Genomic DNA, 26,956 nt, shown 5'->3' with positions numbered 1-26,956 from the left:
GCGGAGTCGGGGCGGTTTGCCTCTCTCCACCGCAGGGAAAAGGGTACCTAGACCCGGTTCGTAGAGTACGCTTGGGGAGTGTGATCGTGTGTACAGCATCTCTTTATGTCTGTCTCCACGTTGGTTGAGTGTGGAGCAAGTGCATATGAGAGCATAAGGGTGGGAATGGATGTTTGTATCTGTGTGTGCCTGTATGTCTGTGTCTATATGTCAGGTTGGGTATCTCTGGGGACATCTCTGGGGCTCGCTCGGGCCACTTCGGAGGTGGGGTGCCCCCGGCCTCTCGGCCTGGGGCTCGGTCACTCAGGCACAGCTGGCTGCCGGCGGAGCTGGCGGGCACGTCACTGCAACTCCCCCTCGCTTCTGCTCCGCGGCTGCTGAGTGACCCCTCATCTGGGACTCTCCTCAGCTCTTTCTGGGACAGTGGCGCGGCTGCCCCTCTGTTGGTCTTCCTTGGTCTCTTGTGTTCTGGGGGCCTCTGGATGTCTGGAGTTTTGATCTCCTCCATACCTGCTTCATGCCCTGGGGGACGGGACTGTGGCCCCCCCACACCCTGTAGCAGATCATTATATGAAGGAACCTTTTAAAAAAACAAGCGCGTCCATGCTCACAGGTGTACACACTACTTATTATTACTTATATTGATAGCTGTAAACGTTACGTTACAGGACTGCTAAAAAAATATGTTCGTCTTTAATGGACAAGTTTGTCACCAAGCCAACAACATGTAAACCTCGGCAAGCAGATGTCCTGACTGAATCAATCTTGAACATGTTGGTGACGGACATGAGACTCCTGTCTATGGTTGATGATCAAGGTTTCAAAGAGATGATCAAGCAGTTCAACCCAGATTACCATGGTAACTACCTACCAGGCCGATCCCACTTCACCAAATTGATGGAAAAGAAATATGATGCTACCTTTAAGAAGGTTGGTCTCTCTTTCTCTCCACTCTCTCACACCACAAACACAAAATAGCCATTTGTATTAGAATTTAATACATTTCATGATGAAATAATATTAAGAGCTGGCTGACTGAGCAACCAATAAATTCATCTTGGTTAAAGGCAAGGCATGGCAAGGCAAGTTTATTTGTATAGCACAATTCAACAACAAGGTGATTCAAAGTGCTTTACAGAGACATTAGAAACAAAAACAAATAAAAAGCATGATTTAAAATATATTAAAACAAGCAAATAAACTAACTAACTAATTAACAAACAAACAAACAAACAAACAAAACAGTATATAAAATCAAAACAGATAAAATCAGAAATAGATAAAATCAGTAGTTAAATGTAAGTTTTGAAATTTAAGCTTAAAAGTGTGGATTTGGTGCTTTATTCAAATGCAGCTGAGAACAGGCGAGTCTTCAACCTGGATTTAAATAAACTGAGTGTTTCAGCTGATCTGAGGCTTTCTGGGAGTTTGTTCCAGATATAAGGAGCATAAAAGCTGAATGCGGCTTCTCCGTGTCTGGTTCTGACTCTGGGAACTGATAAAAGACCGGATCCAGATGACCTGAGGGATCTGGAAGGTTCATACTGGGTCAGGAGGTCATTGATGTATTTTGGTCCTAAACCATTCAGAGCTTTATAGACCAGCATCAGAACTTTAAAGTCTATCCTCTGACGGACAGGCAGCCAGTGTAAAGACCTCAGAGCTGGACTGATGTGGTCCACTTTTTTGGTCTTAGTGAGGACTCGAGCAGCAGAGTTCTGAATGAGCTGTAGTTGTCTGACTGATTTTTTCGGTAGACCTGTAAAGATGCTGTTACAGTAATCAAGCCTACTAAAGATGAATGCATGGACTAGTTTTTCCAGGTCCTGTTGAGACATCAGATCTTTTATCCTTGAAAGCATGTACAGTACAGGAAAGTTGTTGTTGTTGTTTTTTTTTTAATGATATGTTGAATGTTTATTGTTTAACATGCGTAACTGTATTTGATGTAACTGAATTATTCAATTGGTAAATTTAAATCTTGATGCATAAACTGACAAGCATTATTAATAATGAAAAAATATACTGTAATATATTTCCCTAATGCTTACTATTGTTCCAAATCATCTCATATCTTTAGGTAAAGCAGACCCTTGGTGGTGTCAAAGGTTTTTTCACCCTGACTGCTGATATCTGGACCAGCCATGCAGAGGCCTACCTTGGTGTGTCTTGCCATTTCCTGAGTGAAGATTGGAAGATGAAGAGCTTCATCCTTTACACCATGCCTCTTGAGGAGAGGCATACTGGTGCCAATATAGTGACATGGATGGAAGAGGTGCTAACAAAGTTTGACATCTTGCCTGCCAAAATAAAAGCAGTAGTACATGACAGTGGTTCCAATATGGTGGCAGCAATGCGACTGCTTGAAGAAAAACATGGATGGGCCTCTATCCGCTGTGCTGGACACACACTCCAGCTCATAGTCAATACTGCTCTCAAAGAAACCACCATCAGAGCACTAGGTGCAGCTAGTGGAGCACTTTAAGGGAAGCAAGGTGGCTAGTACAAGGCTAAAAATGAAACAGGAGCAAATGAATATGAAGAAAAATACACTGATCCAAGATGTCAGTTAGGGCTGCCGAAAACGATTATTTTGATAGTTGACTAGTCATCGATTATTTTTTTGATTAGTCGACTAATCAGATCATCATCCATTGGACGTAAAACGTACAGCTTATTGCACCAGCAGCATCTGCTCTTATATAACCATCATTAGTTTACAGCTTTAAATGTTTAAGGTGTGCGCTAGGTAAAAATAAAGACAGTTTAATAAACTCAGCCATCTGCTCCTTGCTATCTAAAATACATCGGAGTATATTCTCGAGCATCTCACACTTCTGATAATCAGTTGTCTGCTTGACGTTTATTCTGCTGTGTAAAAACTTTAATCTCAGCCAAACAGATTTACTCAGGAACAAATAAAATACTAAAAAAAAGCCAAACAAAATAATTTTTAAGTTATCTAAGTGACTTATATATCATGTTTAACCTGAGTAGCGAAAGACGGCGGTGGGTTTGAAAACAATTTGCCGGAGTCCGGTGTTCTCAACGGCGCTAGTGTGCCTTGAACGACGGCAGCTATTGAGCTGGTGGGTAACAGACGTCTCCGAAAACATTGGAGCGCTTTTGAAAATATGTGATGTCTTAACCCTTTAAGACCTACCATAGAATCAAGTCCGCCAGAGCTTATATTATATTTTTACATGCTGTGGTGCCATTTTTGGGAGCATTTCAACTTGATATACATCAATACAACCATTATACCCAAAATTTTAATAATATGTATGCATTAAGTGCATAGTAATTAAGTAAATCAAAGGACATTCAGAGTGTTTTGCACTTCTCCTTACTTTAATTTAAATTGAATTAATATTTCACATCCAGTTTTTCTGTAAAAACTGCACAGCCTTAAGATGAAATGTCTGTAAATTTGAAGTATCTATCTGGATTATGTTTCTTGTTGCTACTCACAAATATTTCTTCTTACAAATATTTCTTGTACCTGAGTGATAAGCCTTAACATCGGTGTTTTTTATGGCAGTAATTGAATCATTTACTCTAACTTGTTATCTTTATGTTTGTCACAGCAGATTCACCGATGGAGAGTTTGTGGACGATGAGAACCAGCAGCAAATGCTGACACTGGCAAAGGTAAGTCCCTTTAACTAGGCAGGAGCTGGACCCAAAATGCAGGCACTCAGACTCGAGGGATGAACTCAAAATCACAGCTTTATTGGCTGGCAGGGGAAAACAAGCATACATAGCAAACTAAAACATTTAGATTAATATAGTCTTTGTTTTGGAATTCATAAGGTTGTTGAAATCTCCCAATTCTTTGAATCTTTGGGCTGAAGGAAGGACAATACTCGGTGTATAAATGCTCAATCAACAATCATTTATTTCCATACAATTCAATACTTATGAGCATTAGAACCATCATGATGGGAGAGATGCCTGCAGAGGGTCAGCAGCATGTCTCAAAGTGGTAGCAACTTTCACAGACTTTTATAGCTAGTAACAGCCCCCCTCCTTGTCGTAAAAGCCCAAACATTCACATTCTTTCACTCACGGCGCCTAAAATATGACCTCGGCTCCCTGTCTTTCTGTGTGAAGTAGGAAGGGGGGTAAGGAATGCGGTTTTATCTCCTCTCCCCAGACACCAAGTCTTCTGCTTACAACCTTCTTCATATGATTCAGCAGTAAAACATGTCAAGAAACAATGTAATACATTCAACAGTGTTGAGCAATACAGGTCAAACAAATAGATCGAATGATTTTCACACTCTTTTAAGTCAGAAGTATAATGCAAACTAAAACTACATACTGATCACACACTCTATATTAAAGGGTATAATATGATCTACAGCAGTTAACATAATTCAACTATTTTGATTACATATATAAGGTAACATATAATAACAGAATAATCTCACAAGGTTTAACTGATTTCAATCAGATTTAATGATTTAATACAAGCAGTTCTTATGTCCCAGTCATCATCTAAATGTAATTATGTCTCTCTCACCACTTATTTAAGTCAAAGCTGTGAAATAACTGCCTGAACTTGTTCCAAAATGGCTGCTGAGCTCACAGAGATTACGTCTACATATGCTGACATCCGTATTTGAGGCTTTGTGACATGCTCTGTTTTCTTTGACTTTACATTTCTGGCTTTTGTTTGCAGTCCAACCATTACTTTTGTTATGCTATAACCTGCTGACACTAGAAGAACACATGCTAGTGTACTCATGTGTGATAGAGAGTAATAGACTTGAATAAAATTTGCCAAGGAGGAAAACATTAGAGTTAAAGCCGAAAACATTTTCTTTATCAGCCGTTACTCTAGAATTCATACACTAATTATGTCTACCAAAGCATTCCCCAATTTAGGGTTTTGCTAGTTTATCTCAATCTCCCTTTGCCCTTTGTTTTGTAGTGTTTTGTGCAGCCCAAAATAAAAGTTTGATTTTATTTTATCTTCTCACTCCATCTCCGTTTCCTGCATTTGTGTCCACACTTTCTCATCTCCACACCGTCTGCCTCAGCAGACGTGACAATGTTTTAGATTGTTGTCACTTGTCAGGCGTTGTGTGGAGGCGAGGAAGAAGGAACCCAAACGCAGGACTCGCAGGTAGGTGAAGACTGGTGAGGGTTTATTATAAGGAGTGGATGAACAGAGGGTGAACGGACACTGACTGGCTGGACAACTGAATGGCTGACTAAACTGAGGGAACACACGGGCAGGACAACATCACATCAACATCAATGACACGACAGTGAACGAGTAGAAAACAGAGGGCTTAAATACACAGACTGATGAGAATGATTATGAGAGACCGGTGAGTACACAGCTGAACATAATCTGGCTAATGACACGAGACGAGCTGACACAGGAAAAGCAGGAAGTGAGAACATTGAAGTGGCAAAATAAACTGAACATGAACAAAACTGAAAACACTGGGTCACCGACCCAGGAACCCTGACATCTCTTTCTTCTTTCTCTTTAAAACCAGAACAACCCAGACAGACTTCATGAGGAGGTTGGGGTAGATTTTTATGAAGAACAGCTTGATCTTCCCAGCCAACATGGAGGCAAAGTCTGCCTCTTTGACCAGTGTGGGAAAAGATTCAGGAGTTTATCACATTTGAAGCGTCACCAGCGTATCCACACTACGGAAAAACCCTACTCCTGCAATGAGTGTGACAAGCGCTTCAGTCAATCATCAGACCTGAAAATTCATCAGCGTATCCACACTGGGGAACAGCCCTATGCCTGCAATGAGTGTGGAAAAAGCTTCAGTCAGTCATCAAGTCTGACGGTCCATCAGCGTATCCACACGGTAGAAAAGCCCTATGCCTGCAATGAATGTGGAAAGAGCTTCAGTCATCTATATAGTCTGAAGGTACATCAGCATAACCACACTGAAGACAAGCCCCACTCCTGTGATCAGTGTGGGAAGGGTTTCAGTGTGTCATCACATCTGAAGAGGCATAAGCGTATCCACACAGGAGAGAAGCCGTACTATTGTGATGAGTGCGACAAGGGATTCAGTCAGTCATCACATCTGAAGCGTCTTCAGCGAATCCACACTTGAGAGAAACCGTACATCTGTCAAAAGTGTAGGAGGCGTTTCAGGCACTCATCCACTTTCAAACGTCACAAGAATACATGTAGACGCATCCCCCGAACCCAAATGAGCATTTCCACAAATGTTTGTTAAAATATTTCACAAAACTATTAAAGTCTTATCCAAGCATATTAAAATGTTCTAATTCTAATTTCATTTTCAAATAAAAGCCATTGACAGAGAAATGTTTCAGCGCTTAGAGAGGGTGTATTTAACCAAATCTGGTTTGTTCAAAGAATTTAAACCAGTTGCTCGAACAGAATACAAAAGCTAGATTTCCAAACTATTAACATCAAACTTCAGTGACCTCAAATAATGGGTAAAATCAACAAAAAAAGAAATAATTACAGCATTGCAATGTGTTTTGCTCTCTCATAACTCTTTCCAGATGCTGCAGACGTGATTAATCTTAGCAGAATCTTAGAGTGGACACCCTAGTCGACTTTCTCTGAAACGTGGTTCTGTACTGTTCCCTGGTAAAAAAAAAAAAAGGTCCTTTTAGGGCGTGGAATGATGTCAGAGTGTTGAAGAACTTTATTTACAACGAGCCCACATCAAACTCACACTCTCGCTGGAGAGTAAGGATGTGGTTCTAAAATGAATACAAATAAGAAATAACATAAACATCTCTTTCACTGGTTCAACATCTCTCACATTCAGTATAGGGCTTTGGAGTTGACGTCACGCCGCAATGCATTGTGGGAGCGCAGCGCCATTTTCGGGGTCTACGAATCAAAACAGACACACTGTGTTGGAACGACGACTACAAGAAAGATGCTTAAGAGCCTCTCAAAAGAGAATGAACTGTATAGAGACCGATTGCGTCCAGAGGCGAAGCAGCGGTACTTGCAGAAAATAGCGTGCATTGGAAATGTGGACCTGTATGACATACTGCCGTGGAGTAGAAACCCCGAACACCTAGCGCTATTGACGTAGCCTGATATATTTTCGTACCTTGTCTGTGGAGTCAGTGTGTACAAGTCGTCATTCAATCAAAGGTATGTCAGCTCGAGTACTGCGTGTGAAATGCGTTTGATTTCCCTGCAAACATTCACATTAGTGCAGCATAAATTCATTCATGAGGGGAAATTACAGTGAGAACATGTGGAGGCTGTTAGAGGGATAACATAGTGAGTTCAGTGCATTGATGTGACATTGTCCTGCAGGATTTAGTTATTCTTTATGGTTAAAGAAATTGCACTAATTAATTCACATTTATTATAAATAATCCTAATTACACATCTTGCTGCCATGTTTGTATCCTGTGTCACTAAAAATACATTTTATTTTAATTTTATACATTGATTAATGACCTACAGAATCTCCTTATCATATTAAGTGATTCATAATTGTCACTTTATGCTTTCTCCATCTCTACAGTGATGACATCCTTGCATTACATACTTTAGGTTCATTTTCTGCAGGCAAGTTTCTGACAGAACAGGCAGATTTACACTATAACATGCAGCGTTCTATAGATGGACACATAAAGAAATGAAAAATGACATGTATGTGCTAACTTTCTAGACACTTTGTTACATTTATGATAAAGTAGATTAAACACATTTGTGTCGGCCTTGGCTCATAGTTCTTGTCTTTAAATGAACTTTGTCTGTGTGTGTTTCAGGTGCTGCACTCTAAGACTGAATGAACCAGCATTGCAGCCATGGGTCACTGTGAGCATCACAGGGAAGGTTGGAGTCGCCCACTGCAGCTGTATGGCTGGAGTCGCAGAGACCTGCAGCCATGTCGCTGCTCTTCTGTTTAATGTAGAAGCAACAGTGTTGATCTGTGGCACAAGGACTGTTACAGATGAACCTGCATACTGGGTTTTGCTGGGTAATATGACCAAGATACAGCCAGAGGTTGGCCATAAGATAGACTTCTCCTCTTCAGCTGCCCAAAAAAGGCTCTTGATCAAAACATAAACAGACCATCTGTATTGACAGGTAAAAGGAGCCGTCCTCAAAACAGAAAACTCCCACCTGCTACTGTGGAGGAGTTGTCACTGCTATTGGATACTTTGCTGGAACACAGTAAAGCTGTGGGTTGTGGGAATGACCCATAATGTTTTATCTAGGGGTCTAGATTTATGCCTGTAGTGCACTGCCGTGTAAATAATTTGCATTTACTGAATATCTACTGACTGAGTCCCACTGTTCAAAAGTTGAATAAAGAAACAAACTAATTTTTGCCTCTTTTTTATTTTATTAAAACCACTTTATAGAACATCACATCAGTAACAGTGTATAATCCATGTCATTTATAGTTTACAAATGACAAAATGTTTACACCAAATCATGAGTATTTACATGATATCACCCACTACTAACATTACTTTATTTACTGTATCTTTTGAAAAAATAACAGCACAAGACTTCTAATAGGCTATAAAGAGAGATATGAACATATTTAGAACTTACCGGAATGAAATTGTCTGGAGAACCAACAGATATCTGGAGATGGAAGAGAACTGCACGTCAGCTCGTCTCACAGCTGCTATCCAGGCTGGACGCCTTCGTTTGGTAACATCGATACACGAGCTGCCTCATGTTGCTTCCAGGTTCGGAAAGCATGAAAAGATAAACCATTTTCAAGCTTATTTTCTTGCTGGTCGTGTGATCGAACATTGCAGCTGACCAGGAAATACCAACCGTGACTGTTGTGTGTGCTCCCTCTTCACTTGTGCTAGAAAATGGCGGATTGGGCCAAAATCCTTTCCACGCCCACCCCTGTGACATCACGCTCCAAAGCCCTATTACAGAGAACCCCATACCAGATTGAGCATGGACAGAACCAGATACCAGAAAAAGATTATCATAATGACATGACAGGACATGACAGGCATAAACACAGAATCATAGTTAATTTAGGCTAATTCTCTCATTTGTGAGTCAACACCACCCTCTAGCATATTAATAATTAATATTAATTATCACTACAGTGTCATTATTTATCTTTAAATTTATTTTAATGACTGCTAACTACGGTGCACTTTATCCAAAAATTATCCAGTATTTTATTTTGAGCATGAAATGCGGTCATTTCCGTTACGGTCTTTGTTACGGATCGCTTTAAGAGGCACAGCGCACATGCGGCTTGGCATACCTGTGATGGGATTTCCAGCTCTTTTTAGAGAGCCGGCTCTTCAGGTTGTTTTGTTGTTTAATTAATTTATTATTAACAATAATATAAAATTATGCACAAAAGGAATAACTAATGTAAAAAAAAGTGTTTTATTTATATATGTTTATATATGAATATATGCGGTGGCCCCTAGAGACAAAACACGTACAAACTCCAAAACACATTTCTAGCATGAACTGCACTTCCAAAACAGAGCTACATAGATCACTTAAATCACACAATTAAAAGCATGAAAGCATATGTGTATTGTTTGTCTATTTATACACAAGCATTCATATATAGTCAAATAATTTAAAAAAAAAAGTTTATTTACCTGTTACTACCACACACCAAATCCGGTCGTTGGTACTTGCTGGCTTCTGTAGCCACTAGGTAACACAATCTCAACACTGTCCCTAGCATCCTGGAGCACTTCTGTTGTCTTTTGTACGTGTTTTGAGTTAGTATGTGCTTCTGAGTTTATACGTGTTTTGGAGTTTTTACGTGTTTTGGAGTTTGTACGTGCTTCAGGGTTCGTATGTGATTTGAAGTTTGTATGTTGTTGTTTATATGTTTGTCTGTAGGGGCCACCATAAATATACTTTTATTTATTCACTCCACATAAAATGTAATAAATAAATCATATAATACAAAAATCAACTATTCACAGTTCAACATTTAACTATTTAAATTTTCAGCTTTTTCCTTTTACAAATTTAAAGTGAAAACAACACAAAACACTGCAAACCACAACACAATTAAATATAAATTATAATATGAAAATAAAAAGAACACACATTTTCTGTCATATGGGCCTGCATGAATAAACTTTCTGAATCCTTTATCATCTGCAACTGAAAATAGTTGATGTAGATGATTATACCTTTCTAATGTGACGTTGTTGTCCCTGGCTCTTTCTCTGTCTCTCCCTCCTGCTCTGTTCCTGTGCTACTGAGTATAATTACCGCCCCTCCCCCCTCTTCCCAGCGTAAAGCACAAGGCTCGCATGCTGAGTGAAGCGGAAAAAGTGCGAGAGAGAGGGTGAGAGAAAGAAAAAAACAAACAAAAACAAAACCACAGCTCAGCTAATGACCCGGCTCTAAGAGCCATTTCGTTCGCGACCGACCCATCACTATGGCTTACCCGCTTGAGGCCTCAGAAAGAGCACGAGATGCAAAGAACCAATAAGAGAACAACAGATCCACAACTATCGGCAACCTCCCGTAAGAACGCTACGTTCAGGTCCCAAAGGAAACCTGATGTTTCTGACTTAAAACAATTAAATGTAACGTTCAAAGTCGCTCGAACTGGAGTTTACGTTTAAAATGATAATCTGATTGTTCCTGGCTAACAAAAAGAAGCAATTCAGTGAACTCCAGTTTCCCCTTTTCTGTGCATATATGTTACTAAAAAGGTTTTTTACTATACTGCATAATAACTCCCAAATTTGGACAAAATAATAAGGAAGTCTATGAAAAATCCTCTTATACAAACTAGCCTTCTACATATCGCATCACACAGTATAGAAATATGTATATTCAACTATAACTATTCCTGTTTTCTCCTACAATCCAAGGGCCCTAAATTTAATTGACCATAGTGTGAATATGAGTGTGTGGTTCTGTCTCTCAGTGATGGACTAGTGGCAGGTCAAGAGGTACCCATGACAGGTGGGATGGGTTCGTGACACCACAGGTTCCTAAGTTGGAGGAGAGGTTAAGAGGATGGATGGATGGATGGATGGTGTTTTAGTGCTGTGACTCTGAGAGAAACTAGATTAGAACTGATGCAAGGTGCAGGGTTCCTTAACCAGTTGAAGAAGCAGGTTTTTGGAAAACTTCAGTAACGACTTGTATTTTAGAAATGTGGCTGTAATTAAATAACAGTGGAAGACACAGGCTGCCTTCAAGTGTTCAGGTATCCAAAGCAAAAGCTGATAACATGAAGGAAAGGGGAGATGACCAGAAAGGTATCTTTGAGAGATTTACCAGGAATAATATCAGCAGAAGGCTATGCATATGAAAATTGGTATTCACGAAATCGAAACTGTACATTCAGGCAACAGTTATTAATTTAAATTAATGTTCAAAAATATTTAAAATGAAAGATTTTACTACTTTGTGAAAAGTATTAGTTGATCTTGAATTTAAGGGCATCGACTCATCTTTATAAAGGTGGGACGGGGACAAGAAAAACCCAGAGAAGTAAGTGTTGGAGGGACAGGAATATTTTGCAACTCATTCGCTTATCTGGCCATAGGGAAGTCATTTAATTGGGTATAAAAGGAGCATGCTGGAAGAACAGGGCTCTCATTGGTTTACCCATCTACAAACTGTGGCACAATATCAGAATAATGTTCTGCAGTGTAAAATCTTTACTGGGTAAATCTAGTAAAGATCTGAAAACCAACATGATCTTCTGTTACTCAGGTGGCATGCTGTCATGGAAATCACTGCATGGGTTTAGGAACACCTGCACGTTCTGCCTGTGAACACTGACATATCCAAATGGTCTGAGCTGAAGTTTGTTATCAGTGTTTAAAAAGGCTGCATCTCTGATGGTTGGCATTAGATCGGTGCCTATGGAATTGGCACCTTGCACATTTGGAAAGGAACCAAGACTGAATTATATACACAGGTTTTAGAGCAACATGTGCTCCCATGGCGATGATGTATTTTACATGTTTATGAAGGATGTTGCTAAGCTGCACACTACAGCAGGGCTTTGTAGTGGAAGACCGCAAGTTCTGCACCAGATATTTGATGATATTTGTGACATCACGAGAGGAAAAGCCGCAGGACTGTTGAGCAGCTCTGTCCCTTATATCAGACGAAAATGGGACAACGATGCTCTCCGAAAAGTCCAGCACCTGGGGCCCGTTCTTCGTAGGAAATGACCTGAAATCGTGAAATCGTCAACAATCTAATCCAGCTAACTTACTTAGCGAGGTACGAAGAACGGGCCCCTGGTCTCCTCAGTTCCCAGGTGTTTATGGATGGTTGTTGAAAGTAGAGGTGATGTTGGAAACATGGCCATGCTGCAAGCTTTTTGGGATGTTGCTGCCACCAAATTCACAATGAGCTCATTTGTTTTCTATGTTGCATTATGAGTAAAGTATGGGTTCATGAGATTAGGAGGAGGTAAAGTTTTTTGAACAGCATGTATAACTTTAACTGAGCTTCCTTAGTCTTTCTTAGCCTGCTGCAGTTACAGTTACAGCCGCGTATCTGTTACAGTGAACCTGCCGTCAGCTGTATACCGTTAGCATTAGCTTGTGTTGATGCTAAGCTGCTATTAGCAGGTCCTGTTCAGTGCTAAGTTGTGTCCGGACGACTTTACAGTTAGTTTTCTCCGTATTACGATCACCAGATAACTGTGGATGGCCTCGTGTGTACTGAAACTTTGTGGTGAAGCGCTTTGGCCTGTGGGAAATGTAGGAAACACCAGGACGAGCTGGCGTACCTCAGTAAACAAACATGCTGCTCTGTCTTGGGTGGTCGGCTTTGCCATTTCCAGATTGAGCGTTGTTATATATCTGGGGGATTACTCCTGATTAATTATTTGAGCTGTCTCGTACTATGTGGCTGTATCAGTGTGACTGCAGCTCATCACAGTGTGTGTGACACAGGTGGGTCACTTGGATGGGCAGAGGTGAGGCCTGGTAAAAAGCTACAGCTGTAAACTGTGACAGTGCTCATATAGGGGGCTGTTGGGGTTGTCTCACTTTTGGATGCAGGCTCCAGGGGCCGTTAGGGGAATTGCAGTTTTTGGCACTTCTGCACAGGTTTCAGTTTTCAGCCCTGGAGGTGCCGCCTGATATGAGGTGACACTTTTGTCTTTGTCCTCTCGCCGTCTGTGAGAGGTGAGTATCCACCATGTGAGTCCCTCCCTCTCCACCAGTCGGTCAGACGTCTGCCCGTCCTCCAGTCTGTTTCGGCTAAAAGGGAGATTTTCCTTCCTGCTGTGGCCGAGGCCTTGCTCATTGGGGTAGAGCGGTTAGTGGGATTTTCTCTGTACTTCTTGGTCTGTGCCTTCACGTGACTGTTGTTGTGATTTGTTGATCACAGAGACCTAAAAGACCTGGTGACCTCTAATTTCCTGCTTCTAAATCCAGACAGAGGCTGTTGTGCTCGGCCCTAAAACTCTTAGAAACAGCATAATCGTGGCCTCCAGTGAAGCTGTGAGGAGCCATCTTTGAGCAGAATATATCAATCAGTGTGCACAAACAACCACGTAGGTCTGTGAACTAAGCTGAGAGTGATTCTAGCTGCACGATTGTGAGTCAGTGTTATCAGACAGGTGCCATGAAAAGCCTCAAAGCCTCCAGTTAACCTGAAACGCTGCAGCACGAGTACCAACAGGAAGTAGAAAGAGAGCATATCTGTCACATATTAGCTCCTCTTCACTGACTCCCTGTTAAATCCAAGATTTAAAGTCCTCCTTCTGACAGATGAGGTCTCGAATAATCAGCCTCTGTCGTCTCTTAAAAAGCTTGTAGTACAAAGTTATACTGATAGAGCACTCCCTCCTCAGACTGCAGCTTTATTTGTTGTTGCTAGGTAGAATAGGAGGCAGTGCCTTCAGCAGTGCCTTCAGCTGTCTCTCAGTGGCCCGTCTCCTGTGGACCAGCTCCCAGCTTGGATTCACGAGACTCCCCATTTAGTTTTTGTGTTTTTTCTCTAAAGCTTATTGTTAGAACTGGATCAGGTGTCTCTGAGCCGTATCCCAGTAACACTGCAGTAGGAGGGCTGCTGGGAGACTTCATCATCTATCACCATGTGTTCTCTTTGAAAGCTACATATTTCTTATATAAGATGACGTAATCAGGCACTGTTAGCATCTCTGTTTGAACACTTATTGATAGATGTACATGACAACAAACTGCCACAGTACTAAAATAGTTTAGCAAAATGCATTTGGAAACAACAATGTACACGTCATGTAAGTTCATATAAAGTTTCATCCAGACTGATCACATGTCTCTGAGGTGAGGAGGAGCAACATCACCTCATTACATCATTTTATTCCCTGTTCACAACCACAGTTTAAATCATGATTCAAGTACAGATTTGAAGCTTTAACAAAAGTATTGCTTTCATTTCTCAGAAATATTTTAATGCTCTCACCACATTTATTGGACAGATTCATTTTAAATATAAAGATTGTTTTTAATACCTTGATGAAAATCCTTTGCAGATGATGCCTCAGGTCTAAAACTGTATTCCCAGTATTCCCAGTGTGCCTCCTTAGTGTCATGGTAACACGTTGGCTCAGGAAGTGACAAAGTCACTTTTTAAAGGCAAATAAGAAGCTTTAAAAAATAAAAGCTGCCATATGAAACAAATGGAGCTTCCTGCTGTGGTGACCCCAGAGTGACTAAAGCATTTCTATAAACTAACACAAGAATAAACGAGAACATATCAAAATGAAAAGTAACTGCCATAAATCTCATGTACTTACACAGAAAAGTCAAAGCTCTGCCCATCAAAGCCCCGACTGTGATGACCTCAGGGCTCCACCACAGCAATCACAGGCTGCCACTGTGCCGCTGAGTGCTCTCCCAAAAAGCCGCGGCCCGTCAGGCCCGTCGGGCTCGTGCAGTCTGAGTGTTGCACAGCAAAGCCTCCGTGGTGTCATTTCTAAAGCATCGTGCTCATGCATTGTTCTGGCTTGTATTGCTAGTGCAGACCTAGCATTACAGCACAGCCTGTATTGTTTGCTGTATAGGCAACATCCTGTAGAAACCGCTGGCACTGTTTGGTTTCAGACTTTCAAACCATTCACAGCCATGAAACAGGACTGAGCTTATTTTCAGCATCACCTCAAATATAATGAAGGCTTTCTTTATGTTGTTGGAACGTCTTCTTCATGTTGGTGACACGTTTGAAAGTGTTCAGATTTAAAGTGCAGTGATGTGTGTGTGTGTGTGTGTGTGTGTGTGTGTGTGTGTGCGTGTGCGTGTGTGTGCGCGTGGGTGTGTGTGTGCGTGTGTGTGTGTTCGCGTGTGTGTGCGTGTGTGTGTGTGTGTGTGTGTTTGCGTGTGTGTGTGTGGATAGACGAACGTCACCGAGCAGTGACTCAGTTTGTGGTCAAAGGCTGGCACCGATTTTCGGTAAGTGAGTGTGTTTAATTGTAGGGACATTACTGGATATTCTTGTGTAATTGCTACAGAATAATTTATGTTAAACTTTGTTATTGCTACAGAAGAATATTTATTTTATTATTTTACATTTACATTTTTCTTTCCTGGGGTCCCTGTGACACCCATTGAAGAGCCGTAGGCTGTGGATCTCTGAAGATCTCACTGTTGGGTTTGTAAGGCCATGTTACTCCTAAATTTCTACCTTGTTCAAAGAGAAGATATAAAACAAAGTTCTAAGCTAATCGACCTTAGTGTTCTCCTTTTTTAAACAGAATCGATAAAGAATCGAAAATGGAACCGGAATCGTGAAAATCTTATCAATACCCATCCCTATTTGTCGGTACTGCGCAAAGTGGCCAACAATCCAGCAGCAGCGACCGATTGGCTGTTGGCGGTTAGCTCCACCCTGTCGTCCAGCCAGCGCCTGTCCTCCTCTCTTGTCCTGATTGTGACTTATCTCATCATCATGGGTCAGGAAAACATCTGCCAGCTGGCTTTGAAAGCAAGCCAGGCTGTCGCTGCTGCCGACCCCTGCCAGGTAGATAACCCACACAACTGTTCTCTTAAATCTGTGGACTGAATATAAAGTAATGCATGTTGTTCCCTCTGACATGTAGATATATTGTATGTAAGGGAGCTAGCTTGTGTTTGTCTTTCTAAGAGCAGTAAACACATGTTGATAACCTGGTGTTTTGGCACCAACACATGACTTTGAAATGGTTCAGATCAGCAGGAAGATAAAAGCTGTCACTGCTGTGTGATTGCTGCTAATCTGCTGCCGTATAAAGGGAGAGGTTAGGGAGTGCTCTAAGGGGACAGACCTCCCTCTGGACTCGTGTTGGAGTCACTAGCTGCAGATGAAGTGTGAAGTTTACCCCTCATTACTCAAGCGTGCACCGGGCCCCAGAGGATTCACCTTCTGCTCTAATTGCTCCCAGAGTGCTGCACACACTGGTGTTTGGATGCACTGGTTGAAGGTTGTTGGCATATTTGAGTCCTCTGGAGATCTCTGCTCGCTCGTACTTGTCATGTTAAACGTGCAGCAGCAGGTCTTTGTTACAGGAAAAGCCAGAAGCTAACCACTATGAAACCTAAATGATGATTTACTGCAGTGATGTTGATTCAAAGTGATGTTTTTGGCTCGACAGCATTAAACGTGTCATCGCTCAGCTTTATGTCTGTGAAGGTTCTCAGTCATCCAGGTCATCGTAGTCAAAGGAGCTTGCAAAGAAAGGCGTCTGGACTTCTTTAAGTTACTTGAAGACGTTTCACCTCTCATCCGAGAAGCTTCTTCAGTTCTAAGGTCAAATGGTGGAGAGTCCCAGATATCAACCTAGTGGGAGTGACCCCCCACAGAGGGACAAAAGGACCCCCTGATGATCCTCTGAGACAAGGTGTGAAACTGGGTGTGGGCCCCAATCAGCCAGAGTTTCGGGTGAGTTCATTGTGAAACCTGGCCCCACCTTATCATGCGAATTCCTGAGTGGTGTATGCTGTACAGTGCAGCAAGGAATGCCCAGACCTCTACATTGGAGAGAACAAACAGCCACTTCACAAGCGCATGGCACAACACAGAAGAGCCACCTCCACAGGACAAGACTCAGCAGTCCATCTGCATCTTAAGGATAAAGGACACTCTTTCGAGGATGCCAATGTTCACATTTTGGACAGAGAGGACAGATGGTTTGAAAGAGGAGTGAAAGAAGCCATCTATGTCCACTGTGAGCGACCATCTTTGAACAGAGGCGGGGGTTTACGACACCAACTCTCTGCCATCTATAATCCAGTTTTGAGATCCCTTCCCAGACGCCTTAACGCCCACTCACATCCTGGGCCATCTGATCTCAGGAATTCGCATGATAAGGTGGGGCCAGGTTTCAAGTTTTGGCTTTGTTAAATATATTTTCATATTTTTGGGTCAATAAAACCCCTTTTTTGAATTAAAACCACCTGTGTCCTTTATGCTTTACTGCTTGGTCCCTGACAGCAGTGCACGACTAATAGTTGTCCTATGGACAGATTCCCCACCTGAGCTGTGGATCTCTGCAGCTCGTCCAGAGTCACCATGGGCCTCTTGGCTGCATTTCTGATCAGCGCTCTCCTTGTTCGGCCTGTGAGTTTAGGTGGACGGCCTTGTCTTGGTAGGTTTACAGTTGTGCCATACTCCTTCCATTTCTGAATGATCACTTGAACAGTGCTCCGTGGGATGTTCAAGGCTTGGGAAACCTTTTTGTAGCCTAAGCCTGCTTTAAATTTCTCAGTAACTTTATCCCTGACCTGTCTGCTGTGTTCTTTGGACTTCATGGTGTTGTTGCTCCCAATATTCTCTTAGACAACCTCTGAGGCCGTCACAGAGCAGCTGTATTTGTACTGACATTAGATTACACACAGGTGCACTCTGTTTAGTCATTAGCACTCATCAGGCAACGTCTATGGGCAACTGACTGCACTCAGACCAAAGGGGGCTGAATAATTACACACACCCCACTTTGCAGTTATTGATTTGTAACAAATGTTTGGAATCATGTCTGATTTTCGTTCCACTTCTCACGTGTGCACCACTTTGTGTTGGTCTTTCACGTGGAATTCCAATGAAACTGATTCATGTTTGTGGCTGTAATGTGACAAAATGTGTGCAAGTTCAAGGGGGCCGAATACTTTTGCAACCCACTGTATTTTACCTACACATACATTCTTATATTTAGACAACACCTGAGGGATAAAACAAACTGTAAATGTCTCCAGCTGGTGTTAACAGCACCACTAACACATCTGTGCTGATGGGGTGTGTGTATCTGTGATCTACAGCTCATGTCTGTCACATCAAATGCAGCTGAGTTTATGTAGATCCATAAAGCACAGCTGATCGTCCTGCGCTGTCTGTGGTCCTGAAATGAACCTAATAAACAAAGATGTGTTTGAGGTTTATCAGTGTAAAAGCAGAGATCAGACTGATGTCCATCAAATCTCTGTGATGCCATCTCTGTGCACAAATGAATGGCACAATATCAAGAGCAACAAATCAAACACTGCATTAAACAAACTGTGCTAAATATTAGAACCATTAGCAGGACACTGTGTGTGGATAATGTTGGTAAATCAGTTTGTGCACATAACTGAAATGTTCCCCTCTCTATGTTTAGCACTTTGACAAAGGAGCAAAGAGAAATTCCCACGTCTTCCACACAGTGTTCTCTGTGTGAACACAGACAGTGTTTCTTGTACCCAGTTTGTAGGAGCTGGGATTGGACTCCACCACAGCAGCCTCTGTGTGGGATAGATGCAGTGCTCTGTAGTATAAAGCACTCTGTCAGTGAGCTGGACTCTCCAAACCAGCAGTCATCGTCTAACATCTGCCTTCTTCAGCTGTAACCGTGTGTTTCTCTTGTAAACTTGGCTCTGATCATATGTGCTGTAATATTCCAGCTTTGCTTCCCGATCGTGCTGCACAGTCTGCACATGCTGGCCGGCTCCCCCAAGCTGAGAGCAGTGGGACTGCGCCTCATGACCGCTCTGTGGAAAAAACAGGTTTGCAATAATAACGCATTACTATAAATGTCATATTCATGTGTTCAAAGCTTCTGTTTGTCTTTGATTGTGTGCTGCTTTGGTCATGTCTGTAAGGACCGGGTCTACCCAGAGCTGCAGCGTCTAATGAGCCAGCAGGACAGCAGGGTGGTGCTGGGGAGGGACGCCCAGTGGGAGCAGATCCTGGCCAGGGCCGCCTGTGTCAGGGACATCTGCAGAGAGAGGTGGGTCCTCCCATACTTACAGAAACAGTGGGCACTTCCTACATTCACTGGTTCATTCATTCAGTGGACTTTGCATGCACAGTGCAGACAGCGTGAGCTTCCAACACCAGGATTCTTCATCTTCCCTTCTAATGAGTAATAATCACTGACTGGACTCTTCATAGATGTTTCTGCTCAGCAAGCTGATGAAAGTTCAGAAAAATAGAAATATTTGTTTTTTCAGTCACATCAACTTTGCTTGTTAAGATAAATGAATGCACTTTGTAGCTTTGCAGTGAATGAAGCCTCAGCTCGACGCTCCACTGAGTCCCTGTTTCTCCAAAAATCAGCAGGAGTCCAGTTTTAAATGTTTCCGTACAAATGTCCAGAGCAGCTACACGTGCCTGAATCCAGAAGGATCAAAGTCTTACAAAGTTCAGTTCAAACAGAGAGACTGAGAGGCAGCTAACTTCCTGTCTCTGTCAGACTATCAAAATAAAAGCATACATTTGAAGCAAAAGAAATCCAACTATGTCAGTCTGTAAGCACTGCTTCCCATATAATACAACTCTAAGCAAGTGAGCCTTAACTTTATACTTTTAACCTTTAACCCAAAAACTATGTTGATCATATAAACTCCACAAACTGCATCCAGGCTCCTGCACACGTCCTTTACATGTTAGCTGTTAGCTAATGCTTGTCAGTTTTTGTGAACTGGCCTTTATGTGTGTTGATGAAATAAAACGATGATTTTATTTGATTATTTCCTTTGTTCTAACCAGCTGGTGCACACTGTCCATCGTCCCGGGGCCTGTTACGCCTGCTAACATGTACATGCAGCTTTTTAGCAGCATTAGTGAAAACCTGGGAAACCCTCTTGATGGATGCTACAGTACAAATTTAGCAAATCATTGAGCTGTTTCTTGTTTTCACAAATGCTTACGTTTGCTTTTATTGTAAAACATTTGCAGCCATAAGAGTTTGCAATGATAAGAAGCTGTGTTTGGCATTTACTTACTTACACGTGTCCTGGCACTTTTAATGCTTTTTTCTTAAATAAAAATGGTAACAAAATTAGAAGAAACACATTTCCCACTTTGTTCACGCTGATGTGTGTGTTAACCAGGCCTTACCAGCATGCAGGGGACATGGTGGCTAAACCTCCTTAGGAAACTCAACTCCTTTGGAGTCAGCACACCCATCATGATGACTTTTTACTACGCCTTCCTGGAAAGCATCATGACCTTCTCCATCAGCTGCTGGTCCCACTCCCTCAGCCTTCATACAGGAACAGACTGCAGCATCAGTGTGCTCTAAAATCATTGGCCTGCCTGTCAGAACTCTGGCAGGTTTTCATCAACAGGCCCTTAGACAGGCAGCCAAAATCATCAACGACCCCTCTCACATTCTTCACCCTGCATTTCAATGTCTCCCCTCTGGGCGACGCCTCCGCTGCATTTCCTGCAGGACTGAGAGGAGGAGGAGCGCCACCTTTGTCCCCAAAGCAGCTCTGCTTTTTAACTCCAGCTGATAAGAACATTTCCCACAGAAATATAAACTACTCTCTTATACTACCAACACTTTACTCACTTTTAGTCACTTACAGTTATTTATTCACCTTCAGTCACTTTAATTTTAAAACTGTGTAATTTTAAAACTGTATATTCTGTGTATTTATTATCTCACTTTTATTGTGCTGATCTTCAACGTCATGCTGCTCTGTTGTATGTTAATTGGCCCTTGGGGATAAATAAAGTCTCTCTGATTCTGGTCTTGTTTTTTTTATATTGGTAGTTTGATAGGTTTCGTATTTGTTTTCTTTTACATCATATTAAAATGTATAAATATATAGATTTAAATATATTTGTGTATTCATGTCTGGATTGTGTTTGGTTTTCTTTTATTTATTTCTGCAATGGTTGTTGTGTATTACTATTTAGATTGTCTTTTTTCCATTATTGTAATTGTGTATAAAGTTTGATTTGAATGAAAGTTACACTCAAATGCTTTCAGTGTTGCTGTGTTGAGTGTTTTCATGTTTAATGTTTGTATGGAAGACACAGAAAGACATTCGGCTAAAGAAATCTGTGCTAGAGTGACTTTAAAAAAATAAATAAACAGAATGTAAATAATGATGTTTAGTGTTTGAGATGGAAGCTGTTTCTACAGGATCCTGATGGACACTCAAAGGTTTATAAAATGTTCTCATTAGTTGTTTGCAGCAGAATATCAACCGATGTGAACCAAAACAACAAAAGTGTGTGAGACTACAGATTCTAGAATCAGAACTGCTGATTTCATTACTGTGAACTTTTAAAGGCAGGTTTTGTATCTGAGAGCAGGGACACTTGCTGTGTTCAGTGTGACTCGTCTCTGCAGAAGGTCAGGGCTCTGATAGTTGCAGTTAGCGGGTGACTTACTGGGCAGGTGGATCCTGAGTGTCTGTGGGAGTCAGGGTTCATTATGGTCCTGGTTGCTACTGGAAATAAAGAAACAAAAGGAGGGTGTGATGTTCAGGAAGTACAGACTGTAGCTCAGCAGGTAGAATTACTAACTGGAAGGTTGGAGGTTTGATCCCTGGCTGCTCCAGTCTGCACGCCACGGTATCCTTGGGCAAGATGTGGAAGCTCAGTGGATTATTATAACAGCGTATCAACAATTCATTTAAGAAATCCTTCTTAGTTATTGTCATGAAAATCTCAGTGGATTCTTGACTTTGCTCGTCTGCTCTACAGCCTGGATAGTTTCATTTCAAACTGCTGCCGTGTTTCTGCCAAATTAAAAAACAGTTCTACTCAAATTCAACAAGGTTCAGTTAATAAACAATGATTAACAAAAGATTTTGTTCATATTTCATTATATAATTCTGATCCATCAAAAATATTCCTTCTTAGAATAATCCTTTCTCTTATTGAAGATCGATTTATTTTTCTCATTTTGGTCATTCCTATTAACTCAGCCATTTCCTTAATCAATCCCACACCACCGCCCCCAAAACCATGGGAACACAGAGCAAGGAAAGCACAAAGTACACAAGAAGACGGGGACAATAAATACACACTGGATAATGAGACGAGAGGCAACGGGTGAGAGACATGATGCAGGAGAAAACTACAATAGTCACAGGAAGCAACAGTTAAAACAATTATAACAGGAAAACATAGAGAACAAGGCTTAAATTACATAGAGGAGAACAGACTGGACAGGGGAACATGAGATAGATAAATGCAGACGAGACTGAGACACTGATGGGAACAAATCATTAACCAAATGGGGGAAGTAAAACTCAAAGCTAAGTTCACAAGACATGAGACGATAAAAAAGAGGAAATGATACACAGAGACATACGCAGACATGTAGAAAACAGAAAGGAAAATATAAGTGAATGGAAAACATGACAGATGGGGAAATCAGACAATGACAGACAAACAGAGAGACAAGACAGACAAAGGGACATAACTGAAGTACAGAAAGGGATCACAAAAGCAGATATTTAGTGTTACAAAACCAAGAAGACAAACTACAATATGAAAACAGGGTACATGGGATATAGTAAATCCTAAAGCAAACTATTAACCATCCTTATATACAAAGAGCCAAACTAAAACACAAAAGACTCTCAAAAACAAAAAGGCATCACAAAACCCTGAGGAAAAAAACAGCGATCCTCCATCAGCTTCAGCTTATCCTTTTCAGGGTCGCGGGGGCGCTGGAGCCTATCCCAGCTGTCATAGGGCGAGAGGCGGGATACACCCTGGACAGGTCGCCAATCTGTCGCAGGGCCAACACACAGGGATAGACAACGATTCGCACTCACATTCACTCGTACATTCACACCTAGTGGCAATTTGGATTATCCAACTAAATATCCCCACAAGCTGAATGTCTTTGGACGGTGGGAGGAAGCCGGAGTACCCGGAGAGAACAGCGATCCTAACAAATAATATTGCAGTGGTTGGAGATGAAACTTTCCGCACATGTAGTAAATGGACTGATTCTTATATAGTGCTTTTCTACTCTCCTGGAGTTTTCAAAGTGCTCTATACAACAGGCCTCATTCACACAAGCACTTCTAAACACAAGTGCAAACTAATCATCAGAGGGCAACTTGGGGTTAGTATCTTGCCCAAGGATATTTGGCATGCAGGCTGGGGAAGCCAAGGTTCGAGCCACCAACCTTCCAATCAGCAGCTGATCTGCTCTACCACCTGAGCCACAGCCACCCACCCATCACAAGTGGGTGAGGCTGGTTCTGATATGGTGCTTTTCTACTCTGAGCATTCAAAGTGCTTCATACAAATGACTCATTCAAGGACTTTTCCTGTGCAGAAGAGTTTTCTATCTTGGGGTTAGTATCTCGTATCAAACAACCAACCTTCCAGTTACTTCGTGACCTGCTCTAACACCTGAGCTACAGACAGAAGAGGAGTTTGTTAAGAATTTTATGACAACTGTCAAAGATTTTTTTCTATTGTTTATTAAATTAATCTTATTAAATTTGAGTAGAACATTCCTTTTATTTCTCTGAAACCTTGCAGCTTTTGGTGGTTAAACTGCAAATATATAGAGAAGGTAACCCAGAGGAAGAATGCACAGAGACTTTAAGGTCAGCTATCAAGAATCATTTTTACGCATTTTGATGCAATGTTATGATATTTGATGTTGAAATTGATTAGAAATGACTAATTTCATTTCTACAGAATTATGCAGTGTGGGTGTCCAAGAAGATGAATTCAGAATTTCATGTCAACTATCATATATGATTTAATACAGAACCTTCATACACCTACCTGAAACCATTTAAATGACATTATTGAGTTCCTTCAAAGTTTCTCCATTTGAACAGAGTTGTTCTTTAATTTCTCGTGTCTCAAGCAGCAGTTTGAGGTGAAACTATGGATGCATGAAAAAGCAGCTGAGCCAAATGAGAACTGAATTTCAACTATAAAAGATGATTTTCAGAAATATTTTACATTTGTTGAAGTTATTTTAGATTTGAATGAATCATGAATGAAGAAGCATTACCAGAAAAATTAAGAAGAAAAGACAACTTGAGTGAAAAACAAATGACACTGTGGCTTTATTTCTGTTAACTTCCTGAAAATCATGTGTGTTGTTATATGTGTGATCAGCAAAAAGGGATAAGAAGCAGCACTACCGTAAAACTTAGCGTTGAAGCTCAAGTTTGGCAGATAACGGGTGGCGGGCGTGGCTCACACTTGACCACGGTGTTGGAGAAACTCTGAGCTCCGGGTCTTTATAATCACTCTGCGGAGCTCACAGAGACTGCAGGGAGGACAGGAGGACAGAGCAGACTTTGTGAATTATTTTTTATCTTAGATGTAATATAAATTCAACACAGGCCTCTGAGGAAAAGGATCGTGCTACAAACTTTTGTGTCTCTTCCAACAGAAAGCAGATTTATATTCCAGTTGGACCGTATCTCTTACCAAGGTCTGCACTACGTATCAGGATTTGATCTTATTCAGGTAATATCAGGGTTCTTATAGGGGTTTGTTCACAATAGTAACTGATGCAGCCATTTTTCAGTCTCACTGACCAAACTTTTTACAACATGCTGCATTTTTAATAGTAAACTTCTGTTCAGTGCTTTTCCTGTCACACACTCATACATGTGTTTTGTCTGCAGCAGCAGCTGTGTTGTTGTTAGATTGTATTATCTGTTTAATCTCTTCAACATGGTTTTAGCTTTCTTTGTAAAGTCAGCAGTTCTGTGACTTTTCTCTGACTCCTCTTCTGCTCGACACTCAGCTGACACTCAGTTTCATTTCCACATTCATGAAGTTGTTGTCCAAGCGAATCATAGGCTCCATGATTGGTCAGCAGACTGTGTCCAGGCAGACAGGTTGGATAAGAATAACAGATTTATGTTTGATTACGCCCGTTTCCAATTCAGTTCCAGTCATTCCTGGCCCCAGGAGGTTGATGGGGGGCAGTGGGTTGTAAGCACAATGTAGATGAGTGGAGGCTTAATGTACTTAAACTTCCAGTCACAGTGAATCAGTGTGTGTCAGTGAATGCATCATGTGTGCTTCATGGCTCCATCTAGTGGACTGATAGTAGAAGTAGAGCAGCTGATGGCAGCTTCCTGTGCCTCACACTGCTGTCTGACTGCATTCAGCTGATATTTGGACAGCACACATGATGGAAAGGAGGATTTTGGTTTATGTGCACATGAATGATTTGTGTTTCCTCTGCAGGTGAAGGTAGAAAGTGTGTGTGAGCTGATGTGAATTGAGCAGCATGGATCAGTGTGAGGACAGAGAGGAGGGAGTCCCTCCCTCTAAAAGCACTCTGTGTGGGGAACATGAGAGCCAGACCAAAGCTCAGAGGTGAGATGACCATCTCTAACTGTCCATGACTCTTCTCCATGTCACAGCTCAGCACTCACATCACTGCTCCATCATTATTCACACTCATACCTCTGTGTGTGTTGTTTTAAAGCCCAGAGCTGTGGGGCGTACCAGGCTCAGCTGGACATAACCCTGAAACTAATCCAGAACCTGGACCTGAACCCAGCTGTGTTTCCTTGAACATGTCGAAGGAAATTGGTGTAGACTTTAACAAAAGACTGTTATGTGACAAAGAGTAAGTACATTATTTTTATGAGATTGTTCATCATGTCTTTAATTGAATATTTCCAGTTTTTCCTTCCTGTCTCATGAAGCTGTTACATTTATTGTTTTTCTTTTAGGATCAATAAGAGGCCAGAATCTCCTGGACCTGAACCCAGCTGTGTTTCCTTAAAGAGCAACATGTCGAAGGGTTTTGATATAAACTTTAAAGGATGTTCTTCTGCTGCTGAGAGGTAATGTGTGTCTAGATGTTGTTCCTGACTCTGTATTTTTGAATAAATCCTCATGTTTAATATCAGCTCAGCTCTTTTTCACACACATTTCTATGTTGGTATGTGAAGCGGTGTGTGTTGGAGTGTTTCCACAAACACAGCAGTCAGAGTGGAAAGAGTGGATGTTGTAGGAAGTGTTTGTGTAGTGAAGAGGCTGAGTGGCTGTAGGACTCCAGCTGCTCCAGCAGGTGTCTCCTTTGTGCTTTGCTTCAAACACAGTGTAGGGAGGAGCTTCCACTCAGGTGTTTCAGGTGTTGCTGGATGGAGGAGGACAAATAGTTTTTCCCTTCAGTGACACTTCAGCAGCTCAATGTTCTGGGAGATGTTTGTCTTTATGAAGGTTTATGGATTCTTGTTCTTACTTTGGTTAAACTGAGCAATACATTTTCCATCTAACATTTAAAGTAAATTTCCAGGTGAATAAAAGATCTGCAGCTGCAGCCTCTGTGATGTTTCACAGTCTGAAAGTAACAAATTCAACCAGAGTTCAAACAAAGGCTTAATATACGTGTGTGTTTGATATAATGCCAACAAGTACAAATAGGTGTTCTTACAGGTCTTAATCACAGAGCTCTGATAAGTCTGGTGACTTTCACACTCAGCAATTTTGCTGCCTTTTATTTTATATTGGCCTTTTTAAAGCCCTTCAAAGTCTCCCACATTCATACAGAGCTTTTAACACCAAACTCCTTTACAGTCCTTCTCCTCTCACACACGATCACACGACTGATTTGTCTGCAGCAGCTGTGTTACTGCTAGTATTTTATTATGTGTGTAATCTCCTCATATTGTTCCTGTGGTTTAGTTTGACTTCCTTCTGCAAACTCAGCTGCTCTGTTGCTGATACACGTCTCCATGAATATGATTGATCAGATGCTGCCATGTTTCATGTGAACGCTCAGCTGAAACCCTGGGTTGACTTATCGAGTTAATAACAAGCTTCACGTGACTGTGAATGCTA

At 41.5% G+C, this 26,956-nt stretch overlaps 2 protein-coding genes and 1 pseudogene across 3 annotated transcripts in view; all 3 read left to right on the top strand.

The window, feature by feature from the left end:
• Positions 1-771: 771 nt before the first annotated feature.
• LOC143416757 (uncharacterized) lies at positions 772-8,311 on the top strand. The gene is made up of 5 exons (XM_076882280.1): positions 772-930; positions 2,081-2,286; positions 3,591-3,651; positions 5,084-5,131; positions 5,514-8,311. Exons 1-5 carry the CDS (start codon positions 772-774, stop codon positions 6,093-6,095), a joined length of 1,056 nt encoding a protein of 351 aa, XP_076738395.1. The 3' UTR covers positions 6,096-8,311.
• Positions 8,312-18,663: 10,352 nt separating this feature from the next.
• Positions 18,664-21,279, top strand: LOC143416895 (focadhesin-like). The gene is made up of 3 exons (XM_076882573.1): positions 18,664-18,924; positions 19,021-19,148; positions 20,254-21,279. The coding sequence occupies exons 1-3, from the start codon at positions 18,856-18,858 to the stop codon at positions 20,294-20,296; spliced, it is 240 nt and encodes a 79-aa protein (XP_076738688.1). The 5' UTR covers positions 18,664-18,855; the 3' UTR covers positions 20,297-21,279.
• A 3,059-nt stretch (positions 21,280-24,338) lies between these two features.
• The window catches only part of LOC112431939 (NACHT, LRR and PYD domains-containing protein 3-like), a 43,183-nt pseudogene continuing 40,565 nt past the window's right edge, over positions 24,339-26,956 (top strand). Inside the window, exons 1-4 of the transcript XR_013097028.1 lie at positions 24,339-24,616; positions 25,349-25,480; positions 25,593-25,736; positions 25,843-25,956. The product of XR_013097028.1 is annotated as an NACHT, LRR and PYD domains-containing protein 3-like (transcript). The remainder of the gene's footprint in view (positions 24,617-25,348; positions 25,481-25,592; positions 25,737-25,842; positions 25,957-26,956) is intronic.

The sequence above is a fragment of the Maylandia zebra genome, linkage group LG3, assembly GCF_041146795.1.
Source record: "Maylandia zebra isolate NMK-2024a linkage group LG3, Mzebra_GT3a, whole genome shotgun sequence".
NCBI classification, from domain to species: Eukaryota; Metazoa; Chordata; class Actinopteri; order Cichliformes; family Cichlidae; genus Maylandia; species Maylandia zebra.
This window is presented reverse-complemented; position numbering and strand designations above follow the sequence as displayed.